Source organism: Scyliorhinus canicula, chromosome 5 (genome assembly GCF_902713615.1).
Source record: "Scyliorhinus canicula chromosome 5, sScyCan1.1, whole genome shotgun sequence".
NCBI classification, from domain to species: domain Eukaryota; kingdom Metazoa; phylum Chordata; class Chondrichthyes; order Carcharhiniformes; family Scyliorhinidae; genus Scyliorhinus; species Scyliorhinus canicula.
The window spans coordinates 191,076,201-191,104,064 of record NC_052150.1 but is presented as its reverse complement, the minus strand read 5'-3'; the positions used below and the strand labels follow the sequence as shown (position 1 = coordinate 191,104,064).

Below are 27,864 nucleotides of genomic sequence, written 5' to 3'. Positions count from 1 at the left end.
TCAAGTCATCCCTGTTGTAGAGTCGTGCCATTATTGCACAGAAGGCTGCGATTTAGTCCATCAAGCGCATGCCAGCTCTCTGTAGAACAATCCAGTCAGTCCTGTTTCTCTGCTCTGACCCCATGGTCCTGCAAGATTATTTCCCACATGTGCCCATCCAATTTCCGTTTGAAAGCAGGGAATTACAGACCATTTAGTCAAACATCAGTAGTAGGGAAAATGCTAAAGTTGATTACTAGGGATATGACAACAGGCGTCTTAAAAATATCAATGGGATTAGACAAAGTTGACATAGATTTATGAATGATGTGGAGATGCCGGAGTTGGACTGGGGTGAGCACAGTAAGAAGTCTTACAACACCAGGTTAAAGTCCAACAGGTTTGTTTCAAACACTAGCTTTCGGACCACTGCTCCCTCCTCAGGTGAAGGAAGTTCTTACTAGATTTATGAAGGGGAAATAGTGTTTGACAAACGTACTGGATATTTTTGACGATGCAACTAGTAGAATGGATAAGAAAGAACCATTGGATGTGGTGTATTTTGATTTTCAGAAAACATTTGATGAAGTCCCACATAAGAGGCTAGTGTGCAAAATTGAAGCACATGTCATTTGTGGTAATGGATTGAGAATGAGCTAGCAGTCAGGAAACAGAGTAGGAATAAATGGGCCTTTTTCGAAATGGCAGGTAGTGACTAGTGGGGTCCCGCAGGGATCAGTGCTTGGGTCCCAGCTATTCACAAGGCCCTTCAATCATTTGGATGAACACAAGAAGAACGTAAGAACTAGCTGCTCCACCATTCAATGAGATCATGGCTTATCTTTTGTGGACACAGCTCCACTTTCCAGCCCGAACACCATAACCCTTAATCCCTTTATTCTTTAAAAAACTATCTATCCTTATCTTAAAAACTTTTAATGAAGGAGCCTCAACTGCTTCACTGGGCAAGGAATTCCATAAATTCACAACCCTTTGGGGGAAGAGGTTCCTCCCAAACGCAGTCCTAAATCTACTTCCCCTTATTTTGAGGTTATGCCCCCTAGTTCTGCTTGCACCCACCAGTGGAAACAACCTGCCTGCATCTATCCTATCTATTCCCTTCATAATTTTATATGTTTCTATAAGATCTCCCCTCCATCTTTCTAAATTCCAACGAGTACAGTCCCAGTCTACTCAACCTCACCTCGTAATCCAACACCTTCAACTCTGGGATTAACCTGGTGAATCTCCTCTGCACACTCTCCAGCACCAGTACGTACTTTCTCATGTAAGGAGACCAAATCTGAACACAATACTCCAGATGTGGCCTCACTAACACCTTATATAATTGCAGCATAACCTACCAAGTCTTAAACTCCATCCCTCTAGCAATGAAGGACAAAATTCCATTCGCCTTCTTAATCACTTGTTGCACCTGTAAACTAACTTTTTACGACTCATGGACTAGCACACCCAGGTCTCTCTGCACAGCAGCATGCTTTAATATTTTATCATTTAAATAATAATCCTGTTTGCTGTTATTCCTACCAAAATGGATGACCTCACATTTGTCAACATTATATTCCATCTGCCAGACCCTAGCCCATTCACTTAACCTATCCAAATCCCTCTGTAGACTTCCAGTATCCTCTGCACTTTTTGCTTTACCACTCATCTTAGTGCCGTCCGCAAACTTGGACACATTGCCTTTGGTCCCCCACTCCAAATCATCGATGTAAATAGTGAACAATTGTGGGCCCAACACTGATCCCTGAGGGACACCACTGGTTGCCAATCAGAGAAACACCCATTAATCCCCACCCCTTGCTTTCTATTAATTAACCAATCCTCTATCCTCTACTTTACCCTTAATGCCATGCATCTTTATCTTATGCAGCAACCTTTTGTGTGGCACCTTGTCAAAGGCTTTCTGGAAATCCAGATATACCACACCCATTGGCTCCCCGTTATCTACCGCACTGGTAATGTCATCAAAAAATTCCACTAAATTAGTTAGGCATGACCTGCCCTTTATGAACCCATGCTGCGTCTGCCAAATGGGACAATTTCCATCCAGATGCCTCGCTATTTCTTCCTTGATGATAGATGCCAGCATCTTCCCTACTACCGAAGTTAAGCTCACTGGCCGAAAATTACCCGCTTCCTGCCTACCTCCTTTTTAAAACAGTGGTGTCACGTTTGATAATTTCCAATCTGCCGGGCCACCCCAGAGTCTAGTGAATTTTGGTAAATTATCACTAGTGTATTTGCAATTTCCCTAGCCATCTCTTTTAGCACTCTGGGATGCATTCCATCAGGGCCAGGAGACTTGTCTACCTTTAGCCCCATTAGCTTGCCCATCACTCCCTCCTTAGTGATAACAATCCTCTCAAGGTCCTCATCTGTCATAGCCTCATTTCTATCAGTCGCTGGCATGTTATTTGTGTCTTCCACTGTGAAGACCGACCCAAAAAATCTGTTCAGTTCCTCAGCCATTTTCTTATCTCCCATTATTAAATCTCCCTTCTCATCCTCTAAAGGACGAATATTTACCTGAGCCACACTTTTTTGTTTTATATACTTGTAGAAACTTATACTATCTGTTTTTATATTCTGAGCAAGTTTACTCTCACAAACTATCTTACTCTTCTTTATAGCTTTTTTAGTAGCTTTCTGTTGCCCCCTAAAGATTTCCCAGTCCTCTAGTCTCTCACTAATCTTTGCCACTGTGTATGCTTTTTCCTTCAATTTGATACTCTCCCTTGTTTCCTCAGATATCCACGGTCGATTTCCTTCTTTCTACCGTCCGTCCTTTTTTGTTGGTATAAACCTTTGCTGAGCACTGTGAAAAATCGCTTGGAAGGTTCTCCACTGTTCCTCAACTGTTTCACAATAAAGTATTTGCTCCCAGTTTACCTTAGCTAGCTCTTCTCTCATCCCATTGTAATCTCCTTTGTTTAAGCACAAAACACTAGTGTTTGATTTTACCTTCTCACCCTCCATCTGTATTTTAAATTCCACCATATTGTGATCGCTCCTTCCAAGAGGATCCCTAACTATATGAGATCATTAATCAATCCTGTCTCATTACACAGGACCAGATCCAGGACCGCTTGTTCCATCGTAGGTTCCATTACATACTGTTATAGGAAACTATCGCAGATGCATTCTATAAACTCCTCCTCAAGGCTGCCTTGACCGATTGGTTAAACCAATCGACATGTAGATTGAATTCCCCATGATAACTGCTGTACCATTTCTACGTGCATCAGTTATTTCTTTGTTTATTGCATGCCCCACTCTCATGTTGCTATTTGGTGGCCTATAGACTACTCCGATCAGTGACTTTTTTGCCTTACTATTCCTGATTTCCACCCAAATGGATTCAACGTTATCCCCCATAGCACCGATGTCATCTCTTACTATTGCCCTAATGTCATCCTTAAATAACAGAGCTACACCACCTCCCTTACCATTCACTCTGTCCCTCCGGATAGTTTGATATCCTTGGATATTTAACTCCCAATCGTGATCATCCTTTAACCATGTTTCATTAATGGCCACTAAATCATAGTCATTGACAATGATTTGCGCCATCAACTCATTTACCTTATTCCGAATACTACGAGCATTCAGGTAAAGTACACTTATGTTGGCTTTTATATCTCTGTTTTGAATCTTAACACCTTGATCTGTAACCATTTTTCATAGAATTTACAGTGCAGAAGGAGGCCATTCGGCCCATCCAGTTTGCACTGGCTCTTGGAAAGAACCCCCTACCCAAGCCCCCACCTCCACCCTATCCCCATAACCCAGTACCCCACCCAACACTAAGGGCAATTTTGGATACTATGGGCAACTTCCCATGACCAATCCACCTAACCTGAACATCTTTGGACTGTGGGAGGAAACCGGAGCACCCGGAGGAAACCCACGGGTAGAACGTGCAGACTCCGCAAAGGCAGTGACCCAAGCCGGGAATCAAACCTGGGACCCTGGAGCTGTGAAGCAATGGTGCTATCCACAATGCTACCGTGCTGCTCTCCTAAGTTATTTTTCCTCTTAACTTTTCTCCTAATTTTCCTTGTCGTTGAACCCATATCTTCATGTAACAACCTGCCGCGTCGCTTTCGATTTATGTTTTTACTTCCCATTTTATTCCTTTTAGTATTACTGGACCTATTCACTGAGCTACCCTCAGTCATTGTACCTTGTACTGTCGGCGTTTTTGATTTTTGACTATGGCTTCTCTGCCTTACACTTTCCCCCTTACTATCTTTTGTTTCTGTCCCTGTTTTACTACCTTCCGACTTCCTGCATCGGTTCCCAGCCCCCTGCCACATTAGTTTAAACACTCCCCAACCGCTCCAGCAAATAGTCCCCCTAGGACAGGGGTGGGCAAACTTTTCTGTGCAAGGGCCACATTCAGAAATTCACAATTTTAAAGGGCCGCATAGTATATTAAGTAAAATAATTAATATTTAAAATAGCCAAAATAAAAGGTTTTTGAAGAAAAAAAAGCAATTAATTTTTATTAATTAATATTTTAAAGTAGAAACTTTACATGAAACACATTTATTTGAAAAACAAAGTAACTCAGTTTAAAGAAAAAAAAGCAATTAATTTTTATTAATTAATATTTTAAAGTAGAAACTTCACATGAAACACATGTTGTGCCGAGCAATGATCACCCTACTCAAATCAACGTATCCACCCTATACCAGTAACCCAACACCCCCCCCCCCCCCATTAACCGTAATTAAAAAATTTAAATTTTTGCCCACCCCTGCCCTAGGACATCAGTTCCAGTCCTGCCCAGGTGTAACCCGTCTAGTTTGTACAGGTCCCACCACCCCCATAACCGGTCACAATGCACCAGGAATCTGAAATCCTCCCCCTGACACCATCTCTTCAGCCACGTATTCATCCAATATATCCTGTCATTTCTGCTCTGACTAGCTCGTGGCACCGGTAGTAATCCTGAGATCACTACCTTTTGAGGTCCAATTTCTTAACTTCCTTCCTAGCTCCCTGTATTCTGCTTTTGGGACCTCATCCCTTTTTTTTAAACCTATGTCATTTGTACTGATGTGTACCACGATTGCTGGCTGTTCATCCTCCCCCTCCAGAATGTCCTGTACCTGCTCCGAGACATCCTTGACCCTAGCATCAGGGAGGCAACACACCATCCTAGAGTCTCTTTGGCGGCCACAGAAACGCCTGTCTATTCCCCTTACAGTTGAATCCCCTATAGGTATTGCACTGTCACACTTATCACCCCTCCCCTCTGCAGCAGAACCAACTGTGGTGCCACGAGTTTGGCTGTTGCTGTTTTCCCTGAGAGGCCATTCCCCTGAACAGTATCCAAAGCTGTATATCTGTTCTGCAGGGGATTGGCCACAGGAGATTCCTGCAGTACCTGCCTAAATCTCTCTTGCTCTGTCTGGTGTCTGTCACCCATTCCCTTCCAGCCTGCGGAGTCTGAGCCTGCAGTGTGACCACCTCTCTATCTGTGCGATCCACGATGCTCTCCGACTTGCGGATGCTCCACAGTGTCTCCAGCCGCCGCTCCAGCTCTGAAACTCGAGCTTCCAGAACCTATAACTGGAGACGCTTCCTGCACACATCCTGACGCTGGGAACTGGAACAGTCCCCAGCCTGCCACATGGAGCAAGAGGAGCAGATCATGCCTTGGAGCTGTCCTGCCATGAATTATTCCTTTAAATTAAACCTTTTGAAATTAAACTTTAGAAAGAGGTATTTGTGTCAGATTAAATCCAATCCCAATGTACTATTTAATTAGATTTTTTTTAAAAACCGAGTATTTATCCCTCTTGATCTGACAACAAATTAAAAATAGTTATTTAATTGAAATTAAAAAAGTTATTTAAATCAAATTAAATATTTTAGTCATTTAAATCAACCCAAAATAGTTATTTTAAGTCAAATTAAAAATTTTTTAAATTGTAATTCAAATCAACTTAAAAATAGTAATCTAAGTCAAATCAAAACTAGTATTTAAATCAGTAACTCTAAATATTCAAATTTAGCCCAGTCTGCCTTTCAGCCAATCAGGTTACAGTCTCCTGTGACGTCACAATACCGTTATTTTTGAAACAGACAAACAGCTGTCTTACCCGAGAGCGCTCTTTATTGAAGACTCGCCCTCTCTCTCTCCACGCTCTTTATTGAAGACTCGCCCTCTCTCTCTCCACGCTCTTTATTGAAGACTCGCCCTCTCTCTCGCCGCTCTTTATTGAAGACTCGCCCTCTCTCTGCGCTCTTTATTGAAGACTCGGCCTCTCTCTCTCCGCTCTTTATTGAAGACTCCCCTCTCTCTCTCCCCACTCTTTACTGAAGTCTTGCCCTCTCTCCCTGCTCTTTACTGAACTCTCGCCCTCTCTCTCTCTGCTCTCTTTAATTAAGTCTCGTCCTCTCTCTCTCCGAGCTCTTTACTGAAGTCTCGCCCTCTCTCTCTCCGAGCTCTTTACTGAAGTCTCGCCCTCTCTCTCTCCGAGCTCTTTACTGAAGTCTCGCCCTCTCTCTCTCTCTCTCCACGCTCTTTATTGATGTCTCGCCCTCTCTCCCTCCGCACTCTTTACTGAAGTCTCGCCCTCTCCGCGCTCTTTCTTGAAGTCTTGTCCTCTCTTACTCCGCGCTCTTTACTGATGAGGAAACCAAAAGTAATATTTCCAAATTTGCTGATGACTAGAAACGTGGTGGGGATGTGAGTGGTCCAGAGGATGTTAAAAGGCTTCAAGGTGATTTAGACAAGTTGAGTGAGTGGGTAAATGCTTGGCAGATGCAGTATAATGTGGATAGATATGAAGTTATTCACTTCAGATGGAGAAACAGAATGGTCGAGTATTATTTAAATGGTGCTAGACCGGGAAATGTTGACGTACAAAGATATACTAGTGTATCCTAGCAAAGCAGTCACTGAAAGAAAGCATGCAGGCACAGCAAGCAGTTAGGAAGATAAATGGTACGTTGGCCTTCATTGCAAGAGGACTTAAGTGCAGAGGGAATATTTCACTGCAGCTGCATAGGGGCCTGGGTGGAGTGTGTGCTTGCCATGGAGCAAATGAGGTGAAGGTTCACCATACTAATTTCTGGGATGGTAGAATAAGGATAGATTGAGCCTGACTGGGCCTGTATTTGATTTAGAAGAATGAGAGCCGATCTGTTCGAAATGTTTAAAATTCTGACAGGGCTGGACAGACTGGATTCAACACTCTTGTTTCCTGTGGTCGGGAGGGATCTAGAACAAGGGGTCACAGTCTCAATTGGGCCATTCGAGACTGAGATTAGGAGAAATGTTTTCATTCGAGAGTGGTGAACCTGTGGAACTCTCTACCACAGAAGGCTGTGGAGGCCAAGTCACTGAACATATTTATGAAGGAAATAGATAGATTTCTAGACTCCGAGGGTGTCGGGCAGTATGGGGAAGGTGTGGGAGGATGGCGTTGCGGAAGAGGATCAGCCATCATCATATTGAGTGGCGGAGCAGGCACGAAGGGCCAAATAGCCTACTCCTATTTTTTATGTTTCTATCATTCCCCAATGCTTTATCCATGATACCACCTCCGAGTCGACTTGCCAATCAATCAGCAGCCTCTACTGTTTGTGTAAATTTGGTATTCTTGTGTTTGTCCCAATGAGTGCAAGATGAAAAGCTTTGGTAGCATGTTTCTCTTTTCAGCAATGTTATTTTTCTATTAATTATCATGAGTAAGTATTAATTACTGTCAGAAATAGAAGTATGGACATTTCATTATTATAAACATCAATACTATGTGAGAACACATTTACTTGAAGCATTCTGGCATGTGTTAAAAAATCATCACAGTGATCTTTTGTGAAACAAAGGAAATAGGAACAGGGCTAGACTAATCAGCCTCTCGACTGTTCAACATGGTTGATCTTCTATCTCAACGTAATTTTTCCACACTATCCCCATACCGCTTGATGTCTTCACCATCTAGAAATCTAATCATCTCCATCTTGAACATACTCGATGGCTGATCCTCCACAGCACTCTGGGGTAGAGAATTCTCTGAGTGAAGACATTTCTCCTCATTTGCCGACCTAAATGGCCTACCTCGTATTCTGATACCCTGCTGCCTGGTTCAACCCACAGCCGGGGGAACCATCCTTTTACATCTAACCTGTTGAGCCACATTAGTAGTTTTTATGTCTCAAAGAGCTCACACGCTCTTCTAAAGAATACAGACTCAGGCGCCTCAATTTCTCCTCATTGAGCAATCCTGCCAATCCAGGGATCAGTCTGGTGAACCTTCATTGCACTCTCTCTCTATGGTAAGCATTTCCTTCTTTGGGAAGGAGCCCACTGCTGTGCACAATACTCCAGGTGCAATGTCACCAAGATTCTATACAATTGCAGAAATACTTCTTTACTCCTTTACTCAAATTCTCTTGCAATAAAGGCCGATATACCATTCGTTTTCCTAATTTATTGCTGCTTTTGCATGTTAGCTTTCAGTGAACAACACTTCCCAATCACTCACCATTTAAGATACACTTGAATTTTTGCTTTTCCAACCAATGTAGTAATAACCTTTTTTATTATCTCATACAATCTTTAATAGTATCACAAGTAAGCTTACATTAACACTGCAATGAAGTTACTGTTGAAAGCTCCTAGTCTTCGGCGCCTGTTCGACTACATAGAGGGAGAATTCAGAATGCCCAATTCGCCTAACAAACATTTCTTTCAGGACTTGTGGGAGGAAACCGGAGCACCCGAAGGAAACCCACGCAGACAAAGTGGGGAGAAAGTGCAGACTCTGCACAGTCAGTGACCCAAGCCATGAATAGAACCCGAGACTCTAGCGTTGTGAAGCAACAGTGCTAACCACAGTGCTACTGTGTGGATAATTTCACAATTTTCCACATTATATTCCACCTACCATGTTCTTGCCCACTCACTTAGCATATCCAATACCCTTCACAGCCTCTTTGCCTCCCCTCATAACTCGCATTCCCACCTAGTTTTGTGTCTGCAGCAAACTTGGAAATATTACATTTTATCTCCACTTCATTTATGTAGATTGTGAATAGTTTGGACTCAAGCACTGATCCATGTAGTACCCTATTGGGTCACAGCCTGCCAAACTGGGAATGACCTATTTATTTCTACTCTCTGTTTTCTGTCCGTTAATCAATTCTCAGTCCATACGAGTATATTACGCCAATCCCAAGTTCTCTAATTTTGTTTACTAACCTGTATGGGACTTTATTGAAAGCCATATCTAGGTACACCACAATCACTTATTAGCCCAGATCTATCTGCTCGTTATATCTTCAACAAACTCCCAACAGGTTTATTAAACATCATATTCCTTTCCTGAAACCATACTGTCTTGCCCAATCCATTATTTTCTAAGTGTTCAGTTAGCACATCCTTTATAATAGATTTGAGCATTTTCCATACTGCTGATGTCAGGCTAACAGGTCTCTAGTTCCATGTTTTCTCTCTCCCTCCTGAAATAGTCGGGTTACCGTTGCCACCTTCCAATCTGCAGGAAACATTCCGGAGTCAAATAATTTTGGAAGGTGGCCACCGATGCATCCACAACCTCTACAGCCACCTCTTTCAACACTCTGGGATATAAGTCATCAGGTCATAGGATTTCTGAACTTTGAATCCCATTAAGTTCTCTAGTACTTTTTTTTACAATTGCCAATTTATTTCTGTTCCTCTCTTTATAGTTCCTCGATTTGTCTCATATTCCTGGAAGATCTTTTATATCTTCCCCTGTAAAAACCAAAACAATGTATTTATTTAGTTTCTATTCCAGTTCCTTATCCCTCATTGTAAATTTCCTTGTCTCTGCCTGCGGTGAGCCCATGTTTGTCTTTGTTCATCTGTCGATTGATAAAGAGTGGGGGGCACAAGGCCATTCTCAGTTTGTAAGAGACACTGAGGTGAGGGCAACAAGGTCTTTTTGTGCTGTTCCTGATGTGCTGCACACCCTCTGCCTGGGCAGACCAATTCCTGCTCACGATGGCAGGCAAAAGGGCAAGGAGGTGGATGAAGAAGGTGAACAATGGAAGGCAGGGGAGGGATGTTGAACCCTGATGAGGCTGCATGAAAAGCTCACAAGCAAGGGAATCAGAGAGATACCCACATGTGGTGGGGAGAGGTACATGTGGGCCATGGCCACCCTGCAAGTAATGGGCTCAGGTAGAGTGGTTGAATCAAGGAACAGACTTCTTTTTCAGGTTGCATGCCTTGTGTCTCTGGGATGCTGCACAGTCTGGTGAAGACAGGATGGGCTGGAGAGAGTGATACGAGTGTGCTGGACTGGTATATAAATATGGTGCCAGCTGTTGGCGGACAGTTTAATAAACTGTCAGCCACCGAATCAGGGGAGCTTGCCTGTGCATAATTAGTGAGGTTCCAAGTGGCCAATGGTAAAGGTGCCACCAGCCACCGCACATAGTTTCAAAAAGTTTCTTGGCTCTGCCCAAACTAAATCGACATCATGACTTTTTGATCAAAGATCCTGTCTCTAATTTACTGACACTATTGAAACTTACACTTTATCTTACTGAACTTTGTTTAACGTTTATAAATGTAACATGAATCATATCAAACCTATGTTGTCATTGTTTGCACTTATGGCTCGTGTCGGACACATGGGCTTTGCTATGGCTGTGTGATGTGGTGGATCACAAGTGGCAGCTTTCCAGGTTCAGACTATTCTATTGTATGGCCTCAGTTGTGCCATGGCAATAAGTGATTTGCATTTTGGAACAGCTAGAGCATGCTAACTACGAGTATAGGATTGATGAACTTGCATCTGTATGGTGGATTTGCTCATTCTTTCTTTATAACCAGAATGTCTAATCTCCTACCGGCATTAGAGCAAACTTGCAATGGAACAATAAAGTGGGGAGCCTGTGTTAAATGTAACGTATTGTCCTTTTATTCTGTTCAACCTTTCTCTGTCTCTTATCCTAAATACGTTTCTTTTGTTGGGGTACAGTTCGCTCTTGGGTGCCATGGCCTAAGTAACGAGCCAAGACTGAGTGATAATAGTTTAATCCACTGTGGGGAATAATCTCACCTATTTTGTCCCCACTCGGTGACCGTGTACATTTCCAGTAGGATTGACGGGACTGAGATTTGTGGCAGAAATTTGACTTAAGTTTCCTCTTCCTTAATAGAAGAATGCTGAGGCCAATTATAATGTTACAGCGCCACAGGAGAGATTCAGGACTGAAGTTGGGGCCTCCTTGTGGACTAGTCAGATTGGTCAACAGAAGACCTCAATGCGTTTTGAGTGGGAAAGCTGTCCATCCCAATTTCAAATGCTGGTCATAGAGTTGGTAATGCCTTTATTTAAAAAAAAATTCCCAGTTATTTGAAAGGTTTTTGAGAAAGGATTTACGGAAGAACGTGCGTTACATTGGCATGATTATCTTCCTCACCTTTAGGAATTGAAAACATAAAGTTATATGTGTTCTTTCACGTCCTCAGCATTTCCCAAAACTGTTTGGAGCCGATGGTTTACCGTGGAGTGCAAACACTGCTATTTTATAGCTTTTGACCAGAAGAAACCGGCTATGATCAAAATGGTAAAGTTATTTTTTTCCCCCATCAGACATGCCACTTCATGTGAGACGAAGCAGTGACCCTGCACTGATTGGCCTTTTGTCTTCTATATCGGGGTCGAACCTTAATCCAGCAGAGCCCTCTCGCAAAAACCCGACCCGTTGGTCGACAACACCGGGCTTTCCAAAGCCAAGCCAAACATCCAGCAGCCTTGACAGAAAAAAGGTGGGTTCGCAGTTTTGTTCTTAATTCTAGATTTTGGAGATGCACAGACTTGTACTCGCGGTGTCCTGGGGTGTTCCATAGCACTTGACAATGAAATTCTTTTTTAAAAAGCATCGTCACTATGTAGTTTCAGTGACAGGCTGCAAAAGACACAACACCATTCAATTTCCTTGGTTTGAGTGACGGATTTTCCGGTGAACTTCAAACTAAATAAAATTAATAAGATGAATGCACTATATGAATTTTTTAAAGGCATTTTAAATGAGCAAGAATTTGATTTATACAACTATGGCAACATTACATTGCTTTAACAATAGTAATAGACTGAGTTGTTGACAAAATGGTTTAATAAAGTGATTTATATTGACCTTTTTCATGATAAATTTACTTTTTAAAACATCACTAGTTATCCTATATCAATACCTGATAGCTGTCAGTGCAGACTTGAACCTTCGTTCAATGCCTGCTGCTTTTGAAATTACAGCTTTTGTATCCTATATGTTTTGTTTTTTGATTCCAATCCTCTGGTTGAATCAAGTTGTATCACAACGGGGCCTGGCCTCCCATCTATATCAGAGGTCTTATGGGGAAAAAACACAACATGTAGTCTTGTTCCAATTGCATTTTATGTAGCTTCCAATTGTTAACATGCCTTAAAATATACAAAGAAAACAAAGAACAAAGAAAATTACAGCACAAGGACAGGTCCTTCGGCCCTTCAAGCCTGTATCGACCATGCTGCCCGTCTACTCTTAAACCCCCCTACTCTTCCACGGAACATATCCCTTTATTCCCATCCTATTCATGTATTTGTCAAGACGCCCCTTAAAAATCACTATCGTATCTGCTTCCACTACCTCCCTCGGCTGAGACTTCCAGGCTCCCACCACCCTCTGTGTAAAAAAAACTTGCCTTGTACGTCTCCTTTAAACCTTGCCCCTCGATCCTCAAACATATGCCGCCTAGTAATTGACTCTTCCGCCCTGGGAGAAAGCTTATGACTATCCACTCTGTCCATGCCCCTAATAATCTTGTAGACTTCTATCAGGTTGCCCCTCAACCTCTGTTGTTCCAGTGAGAAAAAAACAAGTTTCTCCAACCCCTCCTCATAGCTAATGCCCTGCATACCAGGCAACATCCTGGTAAATCTTTTCAATACCCTCTCCACATCCTTCTGGTAGTGTGGCGACCAGAATTGAACACTATATTCCAAGTGCAACCTAACTAAGGTTCTGTAAAGCTGCAACGTAACTTGCCAGGTTAGAAACTCAATGCCTCGGTTGTTGAAGGCAAGCATGTCAGATGCCTTCTTGACTACCTTGTCGACCTGCGTTAACACTTTCAGTGACCTGTGTACCTGTACACGCAGATCCCTCTGCCTATCAATACTCCTAAGGATTCTGCCATTTACTGTATATTTCCCATCTGTATTAGACTTTCCAGAACGCATTACGTCACATTTGTCTGGATTAAACTCCATCTCCCATCTCTTCGCCCTATATCCAACCGATCTATATTCTGCTGTATCCTCTGATCGTCCTCATCACTGTCCACAATTCCACCAACCTTTGTGTCATCTGCAAACTTACTAATTAAACCAGTTACATTTTTCTCCAAATCATTCATATATATTGCTAACAGCAAAGATCCCAGCGCTGATCCCTGAGGAGCACCACTAGTCATAGCCCTCCATTCAGAAATGCACCCTTCCACTGCTATTCTCTGCCTTCTATGACCGAGTCAGTTTTATATCTATCTTGCCAGCTCACCTCTGATCCTGTGCAACTTCATCTTCTGTACCAGTCTGCCATGAGGGACCTTGTCAAAGCCTTACTGAAGTCCATGTAGACAACATCCACTGCTCTATCAATCATCTTCGTCACTTACTCGAAAAACTCAATCAAGTTAGTGAGAGACAACCTTCCCTTCACAAAACTATGTTGGCTCTCGCTAATACGTCCACTTAGTTCCAAATGCGACTAAATCCTGTCTCAAAGAATCCTCTCCAATAGTTTCCCCATCACTGACGTAAGGCTCACAGGCCTGTAATTACCTAGATTGTCTGGCTACCCTTCTTAAACAAAGGAAGAGCAATGGCTATTCTCCAATCCTCTGTGACCTCCCCTGTAGCCTGTGAGGATACAAAGATTTATCTCAAGGCCCCAGCAATTTCCTCCCATGTCTATCTCAGTATTCTAGGATACATCCCATCAGGCCCTGGGCTCTTCTCTACCATAATGTTTTTTAGACCCCCAGTACTGGCTCCTTTTTGATCTCAACATGACCCAAACTATCTACACACCCTTCCCCAGACTCATCATTACATAGAATTTACAGTGCAGAAGGAGGCCATTTGGCCCATCGAGTCTGCACCGGCTCCTGGAAAGAGCACCCTACCCAAGGTTAACATCTCCACCCTATCCTCATAACCCAGTAACCCCACCCAACACTAAGGACAATTTTGGACACTAAGGGCAATTTATCATGGCCAATCCACCTAACCTAGGGCAGCATGGTAGCATTGTGGTTAGCACAATTGCTTCACAGCGCCAGGGTCCCAGGTTCGATTCCGGCTTGGGTCACTGTCTGTGCGGAGTCTGCACATTCTCCCGTGTGTGCGTGGGTTTCCTCCGGGTGCTCCGGTTTCCTCCCACAGTCCAAAGATGTGCAGGTTAGGTGGATTGGCCATGATAAATTGCCCTTAGTGTCCAGAATTGGCCTTAGTGTTGGGTGCAGTTACTGGGGGATAGGGTGGAGGTGTTGACTTTGGGTAGGGTGCTCTTTCCAAGAGCCGGTGCAGACTCGATGGGCCGAATGGCCTCCTTCTGCACTGTAAATTCTATGATACAAAAAAACCTGCACATCTTTGGACTGTGGGAGGAAACCAGAGCACCCGGAGGAAACCCACGCACACACGGGGAGGATGTGCAGACTCCGCACAGACAGTGACCCAAGCCGGAATCGTACCTGGGACCCTGGAGCTGTGAAGCGATTGTGCTATCCACAATGCTACCGTGCTGCCCTTCTCTTTTCTTTGGTTCTTCTCTTTGGTGGATGCTGACGCAAAGTGCGCATTTGATACTCGCCCATTTCCTCTGGCTCCACGCATGTATTTCCCTCCGCTGTCTTTAGTGGGCCAACCCTCTCCCTGGCTATTCTCTTCTCTTTATATATGTATAAAAAGCCTTGGGATTTTCCTTAATCTTGCTGGCCAATGACTTTGCGTGACCCCTTTTAGCCCCCCTGACTCCTTGCTTAAGTTTCTTTCTAATTCCCTTGTAGTCCAAACTTGCTTCATGTGTTCAGCCTCCTAATCTTGACATTATTCTTTTTATTTTTGACTAGACTCACCATATCTCTCGTTATCCAAGGTTCCCAAAACTTGCCATAATTTTCCTTAATCCTTACAGGAACGTGCTGGTCCTGAATTCCTACCAACTTACACTTGAAAGCCTCACACATGCCAGATGTTGATTTGCCCTTAAACATCTACCCCCAATCTAGCTTCTTCAGTTTCTGCCTAATACTGTTGTAGTTAGCCTTCCCCCAATTTAGCACCTTCACCTGAGGATTACTCTTGTCTTTATACATCAGTACCTTAAGACTTACTGAATTGTGTTCACACACTGCTCCCCGACTGAAACATCAATCACCTGGCCAGGTCCAGTACGGCCCCTGATGAGCCATCAATTGCACGAGAGACGAGTTGCTTTACAAAAGTTAGGCTTGATACGGAACTCCATCTTCAAAACTCTAGTTTATTAAACTAGAACTTAGCCCTGCGATTGTATACAATAAAAATGGACGACCGCCGGGCGTTTGACTATTTATACCTCGGCAAGGAGGCGTGGTTAACTCAGCCTCTCGACCAATCGGTCGAGAGGCACATGACCGACCAGGGCCAATGGTAAGCCGGTATTCTGCCCCAATGGCAGACAGCTATGCAAATCATATCACCACAGCCTTCCCTATTTGGATTGTTCAAGAAGCCCTCCTGGATGCTCCTTTCAAACTCTGCCCCATCCAAGGCCCCAGCATTGAATGAGGCCCTTTCAATATTGGGGAAGTTAAAATCACCCACCACAACAACCCTGTTACTTTTACACCCTGCCAAAATCTGTCTACATATCTGTTTCCCTACCTCCTGCTGGCTGTTGGGAGTCCTGTAGTAAACCCCCAACATTGTAACTGCACCCTTTCTATTCCTGAGCTCTACCCATATTGCCTCGCTGTATGAGCCCTCCGATGTGTCCTCCCGCAGTATAGCTGTGATATTCTTCTTAACCAGTAGCGTAACTCCCCCACCCCTTTTACATCCCCCTCTATCTGGCTGAAGTATCTGTATTCTGAAACGTTAAGCTGAGTCTTACTGGCCCTACTCTCTAGTTCCCCTTCAGTTAATTTGGTACCGTTAGCACGGTAGCACAGTGGTTAGCACTGTGGCTTCACAGCACCAGGGTCCCAGGTTCAATTCCCGGCTAGAATTACTGTCTGTGCCACATCCCACACTGTCTGTGTGGAGTCTGCATGTTCTCCCCATGTCTGTGTGGATTTCCTCTGGGTGCTCCGGTTTCCTCCCACCCGTCCCGAAAGACATCCTGTTAGGTAATTTGGACATTCTGAATTCTCCCTCTGTGTACCCGAACAGGCTCCGGAGTGTGGCAACTAGGGGCTTTTCACAGTAACTTCATTGGTGTGTTAATGTAAGCCTACTGTGACAAAAAAGATTATTTTTAAAAAAATTATTAATTCACCTTTTATTTAGTTCTCACCACCCCCTTCCCTTTAAAGTTTAAATCCTCCCGTGTGACACGAGCAAACTTCCCGGCCATAATATTTATGCCACCCCAGTTTAGATGCAACCCGTCCTTGTGCAGGTCCCACTTGCCCTGGAAGAGATCCCAATGGTTCAGATATCTGAAACCCTCCCGCATACACCAGCTGTTTAGCCATGTGTTGAGCTGTACTATCTTCCTATTTCTAGCTTCACTGGGACGTGGCACAGGGAGTAATTCTGAGATTAAGACCCTAGAGATCCTGCTTTTTTAACTTTCTACCTAACTCCCTAAACTGCTGCTGCAGGACCTCGTCACTCTTCCAACCTCTGCTGTTTGTACCACTATTTACCACAACCTTTGGCTGTTCTCCCTTCAGAATGCTTTCTGCCTGTTCAGAGACAGCCTGGACTTTGGCACCAGGGTGGCAATATACCATTCTGGAGTCTCTTTCATATCCACAGAAGCGCCTATCTGTACCCCTAACGATAGAGTCCCATATAACTAGTGCTCTTTGCCCCTCCCTGCTTAACAACAGAGCCAGTCGCGGCCCCACTGCTTCGGCTGCTGCTGCTGTTATCTCGATAAGCCATCCCCCCCCCCCCAACAGTATCCAAAACGGTATACTTGTTAGAGAGGGGGATAACCACAAAGGATTCCTGCACTGACTGCCTACCCCTTCTAGTGATCAACTGTCTATCTGCCTGCGCCTTGTGTGTGACACCATCACTAAAACTCCTGTCTATGACGGTTTCCGCCATCTTCATGCTCTTACATGTATCCAACTACTGCTCCAACCTATCCATGCAGGCTGTGAGGAGCTCCAATTGGGCGCACTTCCTGCAGATGTAGTTGTCTGAGACACTGGAAGCGTCACAGATCTCCCACTTCTCACAAGTGCAACACTTAACCCCACTGACTGACATTTCTGTCACCAATTAAATTATTTAAGAACATTTGTTAAACTCTTACTTTTACTTATTGCTGCAGATACCCGAGATATCAGTCTGCAACAGTCAGTTGGCTCGAAAATGTCGGGAGCAATTCGAAATTTTAAAAGGCAGCAATAAAAATGATTTGAGAATCAACTGTTAAAATTCAGGCACTTGACTGAGGTGACTGGGAGGTGCTGAAATAGTTCAGATGATTAACTATAAATTCCATTAATTGTAATGGAAATAGGCGCTGTATTGTAATCTGGGTTTTGGTTATTTATCCAACATAATCGATATCATGGAGGTGCTATAATAAGGGTATCAGGAATAGGAGCAGGAGATGGCCATTTGGTCCTTCAAGCCTGCTTTGCCATTCAAAAAGATTATGGCTGACCTTCTATTTCAGTATGACCTTTGCTAAAATATCTGTCATAAATGGGTAAAGCTTAATTGTAGCTGAGAAAAGTTATTCAGTTCGAACTAGATCGAAATTATTCTTTTAATCAATCCTGTAGAGTTGTTCATCAATCAAGTTTGAAGAGCAACTTTGGTTTGGGGATAAGAAATTTTTTTCCTCACCAGGACTCGTAGAATCTGGCATATTACATTATGGAGAAAAGGCCATTCAACCCATCATGCCCATGATGATGCCTGTTTTGCAAATCGGGGATGACTAATTGCATTCAACCATCACCGCCTTTCCTTTTGTATTATTCTTTTTCAAATACATAATGTGTTCTGCCTCAGAAGCCAATTTTGATAAAAATCATTTTATAATTTCTTAACACACTGCGTGAAGGCATTTTTCTGACCTCTTTATCATTCTCCTGACCGTTTTTCTCACTCTCCTAAATTTCTTGTTGATTCATCACTCGAGGAAAAGCTTTCTTTTAGCCTCTGAACCTTTGTTATTTTGTAAATCCCATTAATCACCCCATAACGTTCTTTATTTCAGTGAAACAAAATTGAATGATGGATTCTTTCTGAACCCCAGCTTATTTTTTGTTGCTAAAAATGTGCTGAATTATCTACTTTTACATAAATCAGTGGTCAGCAATATCCGTCTCATCGTCGGTTTGACATAGATAACAGATTTGGTGATTTGCCAGTGTAAACTCGCTGCTTGAATCAGTTACCACTTTCGCTCTCCTGTTGCTTTCAGTGCCCTGTTTATCTGGAATAAAAATTGATTTTCTTCTTTAATAATGTGTATATAGAGTTACCCTCTCTTTCTCAAGTGCCACCGTCCCACCATCATCCCAAGGGATCAGTTCATCGAATGAAACCTTTCTGCACTCTAAAGTGAAATCTGAGTTTAACTGCAAGTTCATGCTATGAAGGACCATGTTTCGACTTGATTAGGGACTGATGAGTCTTGATCACCTTTACCTTGAATGCAAGTTCCTAAATTTGGTGGCAGAGAAGAATTCAGAGGACACGACTGTCAGCTCAACTTTGTAGCTGAACAACAAAGACTTTAAAGAGATTGAATAGTTTGTCAAAAAATACAGCAAGTACTCAGTGCTGGCTGTATTTCTGAAAATCACCTCATAAAGTGAAGCATAATTTCCCATAGGAATCAATATTAAGTTCCCGGGGACAATATTTGCATGGAAAACCCCGTACCACATATGCGCAATACTGTACATTGCTCGCTGAATTAACTTACAAAATAAGAAATCACTGAAAAAACTAATTTAAATTAGACATTCAAGGACAATAAGAGCCTGCAGACTTCTTCCTTGTAGAGACTTCTTTAAAACATAAAGTTTGTCACAGGTTTCTCAAACACGTACTGTGCAGTATAGAGCAGAGCCGTACCCCTGTACAGCAAATTAAAACAAAGTCGACAGAGTTCCTCAACTAATACAGGGTATAGTTGAAAAGACAAAGTTTGAAAATTAACTTTAGTTTAATACAGGGGGGTATTTGAAAATGCAGCAAAAAAAATGACATTCCTTGAACGTGCAGTAAGTACAATGGCACCATGCAATCACAAGGCAGACTCCACCCACAGAATCGCTGGGCCCTGTCGTGCAATGATGACATAATAATCTTTATTGTCACAAGTAGGCTTACATTAACACTGCAATGAAGTTACTGTGAAAAGCCAGCCCCTAGTCATCACACTCCGGCGCCTGTTCAGTACATCAAATTGCACCTAAAATTAAATATAAGCAACAAGCAAGCCCATTAACAATACAAGAGTTTCCAGTTAACCTGTCATTAGCACTCAGAATGGGGCAGCGCCTTTCTCCCATTAGCCTTAGCTCAGTGATAGCACCCACATATCAGAATTGGAAGGCGTTGGGTTCAACCCCTGGATAGGTTTCGTACATAATATCGACAATCAGTTCAGTGCAATACTGAGGGAGTGCTCCCTTGACGGGCGCTGCCTGGTAAAAGTGCCACTTGATGTTGATGCTGCCTGTTTTCTCCCAATTGCTCACAGTTGTGCCCGTGAGATTCGATCTTGGTTCTGGGGAATTCCTTGGCAATCCGGAAGGATTGGCAGTCCTGGCCTAAGTCTCCAACCATAACGTGCACGATTCAAGCAATAACCTGTTTGGGGGAGAAAAAGCTCACCACTAGAGCAAGATCAAATAGGATTCCGTATACCGTAATTGCTTTACTTAAGCTTGCACAATGGCAACAACTTGTAAATTCTGATGCACCATGAATGTAATGCTGTGAATTTTGACAATCTGAACTGAGTGAACTTGGATTTAATTAAAAATAGAAGCTTATTAGTTGCCTGCTTAAATAGTTCAGAACAAAATAATTATCTGTCTCTGTGTTTACTAAATTATATAGAAAGAAACAACTCCGAGGAATCCAATGAATGGACAGGACAGCTACAGGAGTTTGCCAAGAGATGCTGGCCATTGGTCAAATCAGTTTCAGCGGGACAATGCCCGATCATCTTTAAGTGCCACTCATCCAATGGTGGATAAGTGGCTGGAACGGCAGGAGCAGGTAATTTTATGAAATCTATTCCAAGAAATATCAGTCAATTATGTGTGCTCATGAACAAAACATCTGCATGTGCTGAAAACCTGAAACCAAACAGAAAACGCTCAATGCTCAGCAAGTTTGTCACCTTAAGTTACCCTGCCTGGTGTGTCAACATTTCACTTGTGGGCCCTTCATTAGAATTGCATCCTAATGTTGACATTTAGATATTTGCTCTAGAAAGTTATGGTAGCGTGATTTAGCTGCATGTGTGTGAACAATGACGTGGTATCTGTGCCATTATTTACACGAGTCCAACCACTTTTGGCGTAAGAAATATTGGGGCAGCAGGGTAGCTTGGTGGTTAGTATAAATGCTTCACAGCTCCAGGGTCCCAGGTTCGATTCCCGGCTGGGTCACTGTCTGTGTGGAGTCTGCACGTCCTCCCCCTGTGTGCGTGGGTTTCCTCCGGGTGCTCCGGTTTCCTCCCACAGTCCAAAGATGTGCGGGTTAGGTGGATTGGCCATGCTAAATTGCCCGTAGTGTGCTAATAAAAGTAAGGTTAAGGGGGGGGGGGTTGTTGGGTTATGGGTATAGGGTGGATACGTGGGTTTGAGTGGGGTGATCATGGCTCGGCACAACATTGAGGGCCGAAGGGCCTGTTCTGTGCTGTACTGTTCTATGTTCTATGTTCTCTGCCAAAAGTTTGGAGTTTTCTATATTGAGCAGAAATCCAAAAGTGATGTGAGTTTAGAAAAATAATTCCTGCCGCTCTTAGCAACATCCTTCCATTATGCTGGCGGTGTGAGGAAGTGGCCAGTTTATAAACTACTTACTGTGTTCTGCAACTTTCTACTTCATTCAAAAGCAAACTGTTCATTAATGTCATCCTGTCCCAAGCCCGCTTCTAAAACAATTACAATAGCAGTTCCATTGTCATGAAGGAAACGGAATGTTATGGACTGGTTTTCCACACAGTGCATTGTAAAGGTCACAATTGTATGTGAGCAAACAATTTGCATTTACTATTCTTATTCTGTAACAACGAAAGGTAGTTTCTGATGTGTCACAGGATCCCTGCAGTGCAGAATGGAGGCCATTTGGCCCATTGAATCTGCACCCACCCTCCGAAAGAGCACTCTACCCAGTTCCACTCACCTACCCACCCCGCCCTATCCCCACAACTAACCTGTACATCCATGCGCACTGAAGGGCAATGATTGTGGGCAATCCACTTAACGTGCACATCTTTGGACTGTGGAAGGAAACCGGCGCAACCGGAGGAAACCCACGTACTCACGGGGTGAACTTGAACCTCTGCATAGACGAGACTTGAATCAAACCTGGATCACTGGCGCTGTGAGGCAGCAGTGCTTGCTGCTATGTCACCCATCAGTAAAGTTTCCATTATGTCAAGGAGCAAAATCTGTCTATCTTCACGGCGCTTGGAAGATTATGGCCATTTTTGCAGATAGAGTATTGTGCAAAATTAAAATTTTATGCGCAAGGAACAACGGAATAAAGTAAAATAAAATAGATTTACTGACTCCGCTGTGCTAGGTTCCTCGTGGAAAAAGTATGATGGTGTCTCTTGGCTTTACAAGAGTTGCTGATGGACATGGTGCAGTCAGGGTTTCAGATTGGATTTCTGTCCACCTATAAATGGTAATAAGGTTCCTGATTTCAGCTTTCTTGTAACGAGGAGGCCTGGAATTGCCTCCTGAGGTCCTCTTAATCGGCAATATTTCACTATGGATTCTGATTGGCCTTGTATTTAGTGTTGAGGTTACGGCTTTGGACTGGGTACCTCAGCCAGAGTTGATCTATGCTTGGTCTTTGCATGTAAAAACCAGCTGGCACTGTCCAACCAGAACCTAATGGAAAGATCGCACAAACGCAGCGGGGTCCGTGTTTAGGCTACTTTACACAGGGCACAAGAAGGAACAAGTGGCTATGGACAGGAAAATTGGAGACCTCAGATGGAGAGAAACTTAAAAAAAACGAAAGACCCATAAGCAATGGAAGAACTCAAGGAAGAGGCAATGGCAGACCTCAGAGGAGGCAATGATGACCCAAGAATGAGGCAATGGAAGACTTAAGAGTCAATGAAGACCTCAAGGAACAAGAAAGGAGTATCTTAAAGAGGAGGCAACAAGACCTTACAGAGGAGGCGACAAAGACCTTACAAAGGAGGAGACAAAGACCTCAAATAGAGGGCAAAAGAGTTTCTCTTGATAGGAGGCAATTGAAGACCCCCATAAGGTTTGCAGAGGAAGACCCCGGAAAGAGGGCAAAATGAAAGATACTAAATGACCAAATAAAGGACAACAAGATAAAAGCAGAATGGAAGCAAGTCAACACTTCGTTGAAGATCGACCTGACCAATAGTAAAGCCAAAAGGATTTGGCTGAAGTTAAGACGAGTAGAAATGAAGGTTCCATTTTTGAAATTTATATGTCCAGCAAGATCATGAAGAATTCCCCTTGGAAGAAATGCAGAAATTAAAGTCTTTAAAAGAAACTATTGAACACAAAGAGGAATCAGCAAAAAGAATTGAACTCTAAAGAAGACAGCAAAACAATAAGATGAAATGACTGACAGGAAGTTTAAAAATAGTTGCAAAAATTTACTAAATGAAATTGAGGAGAAATTAATGAGGCAATGTAGAATAAGCTTAACTCCATGAAAAAGCAACTAGAAAATAAGAACAAGTCCAGTGAAGAATTGAATCAGCAGAATTAAGAGCTTGAAGTAGGAAAGCATGGCAAAGAGAAATTAATTGAAGGGGTAAAACATTGAAGATTGTTGAAATAGTGACATGAATGGAAAAACACGAGAACCAATCTGATAAAATGGTCGATGAACATAGAACATACAGTGCAGAAGGAGGCTGTTTGGCTCATCGAGCCTGCACCAACCCACTTCAGCCCTCACTTCCACCCTATCCCCGTAACCCAATAACCCCTCCTAACCTTTTTGGTCACTAAGGGCAATTTAATATGACCAATCCACCGAAGCTGCACGTCTTTGGACTGTGGGAGGAAACCGGAGCACCCGGAGGAAACCCACGGGGAGAACGTGCAGACTCCGTGCAGGCAGTGACCCAGCGGGGAATTGAACCTGGAACCCTGGCGCTGTGAAGCCACAGTGCTATCCACTTGTGCTACCGTGTTGCCCCAAATCAAATTGGAGAATGTGGGCATTGATCCCACTACCTCTTACATGCAAAGCAAGTGCACTACCATTTGAGCTAATTCTCCCAGATGAAGGTGTTGAATTGCAATGCTGGAAAGAGAAGAAACTTTATCAGTCACCAGATGCCGAGCAACAATAAAGAAATCAATAAAAAAAAAAAAAAATTTAGATTACCCAATTATTTTTTCCAATTAAGGGGCAATTTAGCGTGGCCAATCCACCTACTCTGCACATTTTTGGGTTGTGGGGGCGAAACCCACGCAGACACGGGGAGAATGTGCAAACTCCACACGGACAGTGACCCAGAGGCGGGATCGAACCTGGGACCTCAGCGCCGTGAGGCGGTTGTGCTAACCAGTAGGCCACCGTGCTGCCCTAAGAAATCCATATTAAGTATGTAATATAACATGGTGTCATAATGTGAAACTTTGCAAGTGGAGAAAGTTAGATCCCCAGAATTATTGTCTCTGAGACTGGACCTCTTGCCATATGGAGGGATGTTTTGGTTCACTAAAATATGCTTCTGCAGCTGGTTTGCTTAGGCTGACTGACAGACTGGAAAAAATTACACATTTTACTTCAACTGGAAATTCTTGGGAATGTGTGCGTGAGTGTGTGTGTGTTCCTATTACTTGGACTGTGTATGTTAAGTTTGGTTTTGGCCAGCCATTGAGTAATGATATTTCTTCGCGAAAGAATGACAGTTTGGTGTGGATCTATCACTCGCGTTTTTAAATAATCCATGATAGCTGCATAGTTTAATGGCTTCAGCCTCTCTCACTGTCAGTTGACTGACTTGCACAAATATTTTGTTTGGAGATGTAGAATTTGTGTATTTTTCCACATTTCCTTGAGAATATTGCCATGATAGCCTTTTTGTAACTGTTCAGAGGGAAGAAATCCGTGTTTCTTGACTCGAACAGTAATCCTGTAACAATTCAGTAGTTATGAACGAGTGAGCTGGTGAAGTGCCTGTAACGTATTTGAGGGATTCTGGTCACGTATCTGCCCATCAAAATGAAGCCTGTGTTGTCAGTGAACCTCATCTGAACCCAGGAGGTGTTTGTGTAGGTTTTCACTCGCATTCAAAATATCTCTTAATTGACTTATTGTATAATCCATACGGTTTATGCTTTGAAGCAAATATGAATTTTGAAATGGCTGGCACATTTCTTCAGTACACAGCAAAGCCTAGTAATTGAGGGCTCACATCCCCAACTATCACTCCAAGGCTGTTTTGTTCAGTGTTTTTACAGGACTACTCACTGCACTGCAATCCTAAAGTTCACTGCCTCTGGACATGCCCCAGGTAAACTCTTATTAGAGCTAGATTCCTGTAGCCTGGTGAACATTTCAAAATCCAACACAGCGCAGGAGTGAAATTTATTTTACTCAGATCCTCTGTGCCATTGGATAGTTGGATCGCTGAATGCTGAAATGTTTACCAATTAATTGTACCATGGCTGTGCAACTGCATCTGTTTTGATTTATTTCTGAGGTAAAATATTTCAAAAAATTCCATTGGCTGCTATTGAATTTTAGTTCTCATTTGTTCAGCACTGATTAATGAATAAGATAAAGGTGGTGTTGTAAGGAAAAAAAATACCTGAACTTCAAGATATTTGCTCCATTGCAATGTAATTTTGGTCGGGTAGTTTTCCATTATTCTGTGACAGTGAGACACCTCCATACTGGAGCAGTTTTGAAAATTCCCTTTTGCTGCTTCATTATATCTTCTTCGAATGGAATGGCACAGCTAATGAAAGGCTGGCTTCATGTTGAGAAGAATAGAGTAAAAGGAGGTGGAAGTCAAGCTTCAACCATACAAACCTCTGGTTAAACCACACCTGGCAATCCTGGGCACCACACTTTCGCAAGGATATATTGGTCTCGAAGGGACTACAGTCTGGTGCCTGGTCTCCCCAAGGATGAAGTTGCGAAGAGGATTAAACAAACCAAGGTTGTACTGACTGGAACGTACAAGGTTAAACCTGATTTGATTGAACTTTTCAAAACGTTAAGGGAGTAACTATTTCCACTATTTGGGGTGTCCAAGACTAGGGGATACATGCAAATAAATTGGAGCCAGATCCTTCAGAGGTGGAATTAGTAAATCCCCTTTCATACAAGGGATGTTCGAAGTTTGGAACTCCTTCTGCAAACAGAAATGATGCTAGATCAATTCTTAACTTTGAAACTGACGTTGATACAGTTCGCCAAAGAGATGAAGGGATGTTGGGGCAAAAGCAGATACATGGAGATGGATTGCAGATCAGCCATGATCTTATTTAATGGCATAACAGGCTCAAGGGACTAACTGGCTCCCTGCTAATCCAAAGTGAAAGAAACAGAAAATGCTGGGAAAACCCAGCAGTTCAGACTGCATCAGTGGAGGGAGAAACCGAGTAAAAGTTTCAGATTTTGCTGGAAAAGCAACAACCAAATACAACTGTTTCTCTCTCCACGGCTGCTGCCTGACCAACTGAGTATTTCTGACATTTTTATTTCCTATTTCTACCGACAGCTGTATTCTGTGCTACCAATTTTTTGCGAGGATGTTTCAATATTCTGAACATTTCGGTGAAGTTTTAGTTTTTCTTTGTTTCAACAGCATATTTTTCTCCTTTTTATAATTGCTGTTTCTCAACACACGGACTGCAGCGGTCCAAGAAGGAGACTTGCCACCACCTTCTCGAGGACGATTCATGATGGGCAATAAAAGTGCTGGCCTAGCCAGTGTGCACTCATCCCTAAAAAAATGATCAACAGGCTGGGGTTTATTTAGGTCGTTTTAACCCTTTTACTCATTCTCGACCTGAGCCATTTTGCCAGGAATGTCTGTCTCGATGAGTGATACTCAGTGTGCTGCCCTAATTTTCTTGTGCGTGAAATCTCTTTTCGGCTTAGCAGGAGGGTTTAGCATGATTATACTGCTCAGTGGAGAACTATCCTAACAATAAGAATGTTCAAGTTTGATTCCTGCAGAGACATTTCTGCTTCTGATTTTGCCAAGAAGTGTGATTTTGGTTCTAACAAGCAGAAAAGAATTCTCAGGATATTTTTAACAATCGTGTGTCGGCCAGACAGTCCATGTTGATTTGCATTAGTTTGGATTATGTGCTGACATCCATATTGAGCTCTAAATACTTACAGCGCCAGCCTCCGTATTGCTCGAATGGGGCTCCACAAATGATAAAGTATGTTTTTGGAGCTTTTGACTTGGTTTCCTTATGGCTTATGGCCAACTGCAACAATTGCCTCATACTTAACACGCACATTGATTCCGATGTGCCACTTGTACCCAATTGCAGGAAGCACCCGAATTGTTGAAGCACTCCATTGATGTCTCTCTCAAGGTGTGGGAAAGAATAGGTATTTGGCTATAGTGTACTTCACTGTCTCACGAGTGAGCAGATGGAGATTCTTGGAGTTTTAAACAAGGCCTTTATTATGAACTACAGCAAGTGCTCCAGCACTACAATTAGTGGTACATTAGAGAGCCTCGATCCAAGGAATACACAGGCAGTTGTGCTTTTGGATTCAGTTAAAAGAAATGAGCATATACCAATCAAAGGTTGTACATTTGTTTCAATATTATATCTCTCCATTCTTAACTAATTAATTACATGATGTATAACATATGAATCTAGTCATCCAATTACAATTTGGGGATATCTACTTAATTAAAATATCACCAAGCACACATTTTTCTCTCTTCAACTACTAACTTCCAGACGTATATATGATACAAATATATTTTGACCAGTGATGTATGATTCCCTTCTCCATCGTTCCTTTTTGTAGTTGGCACACATGAACTCAGCTGAACAGTGTCCAGTTGAACTCTTTTATGTAAATTGTGTAAATAAAGTGATCTCTATAATTTGGTCTTTGACTGTTATCTGTGGACAGCCTGAGCTGAAACAGCTGTTTTCTCATCACTAGTTTTCTGTCTTTGAGGATTTAGCAGCCAGCAGCTTGTGTGATTCTTAGCTTGTATAATTTTTTAATCCTTTCACAATGGAAAGTAAGGTATTGACAAATCAACTTTCCATTCTCTTCTCTCGCCTCAGTGTCCCTTTTAGAAGTTTGTTCTTGGAATGACAAATCCGGCTTGTACTGATGACAACTTTGCAAAGATAATTCTCAAAGTGAATTTTCCAACAGGCGCACCAATTCTGGTACATGCATGAACAGCAATGGAAGTCTAGAGTAATGTATT

General features: G+C 42.8%; 1 protein-coding gene across 9 annotated transcripts in view; it reads left to right on the top strand.

Moving 5' to 3' along the window:
- The window catches only part of LOC119966499 (partitioning defective 3 homolog), a 939,848-nt gene that overhangs the window by 412,468 nt on the left and 499,516 nt on the right, over positions 1 to 27,864 (top strand). For all 9 annotated transcript variants that reach the window (XM_038798290.1, XM_038798285.1, XM_038798283.1 and 6 more), the window contains exons 4-5: positions 11,610 to 11,785; positions 20,310 to 20,471. In XM_038798290.1, coding sequence (XP_038654218.1) covers positions 11,610 to 11,785; positions 20,310 to 20,471 — 338 coding nt within the window. The remainder of the gene's footprint in view (positions 1 to 11,609; positions 11,786 to 20,309; positions 20,472 to 27,864) is intronic.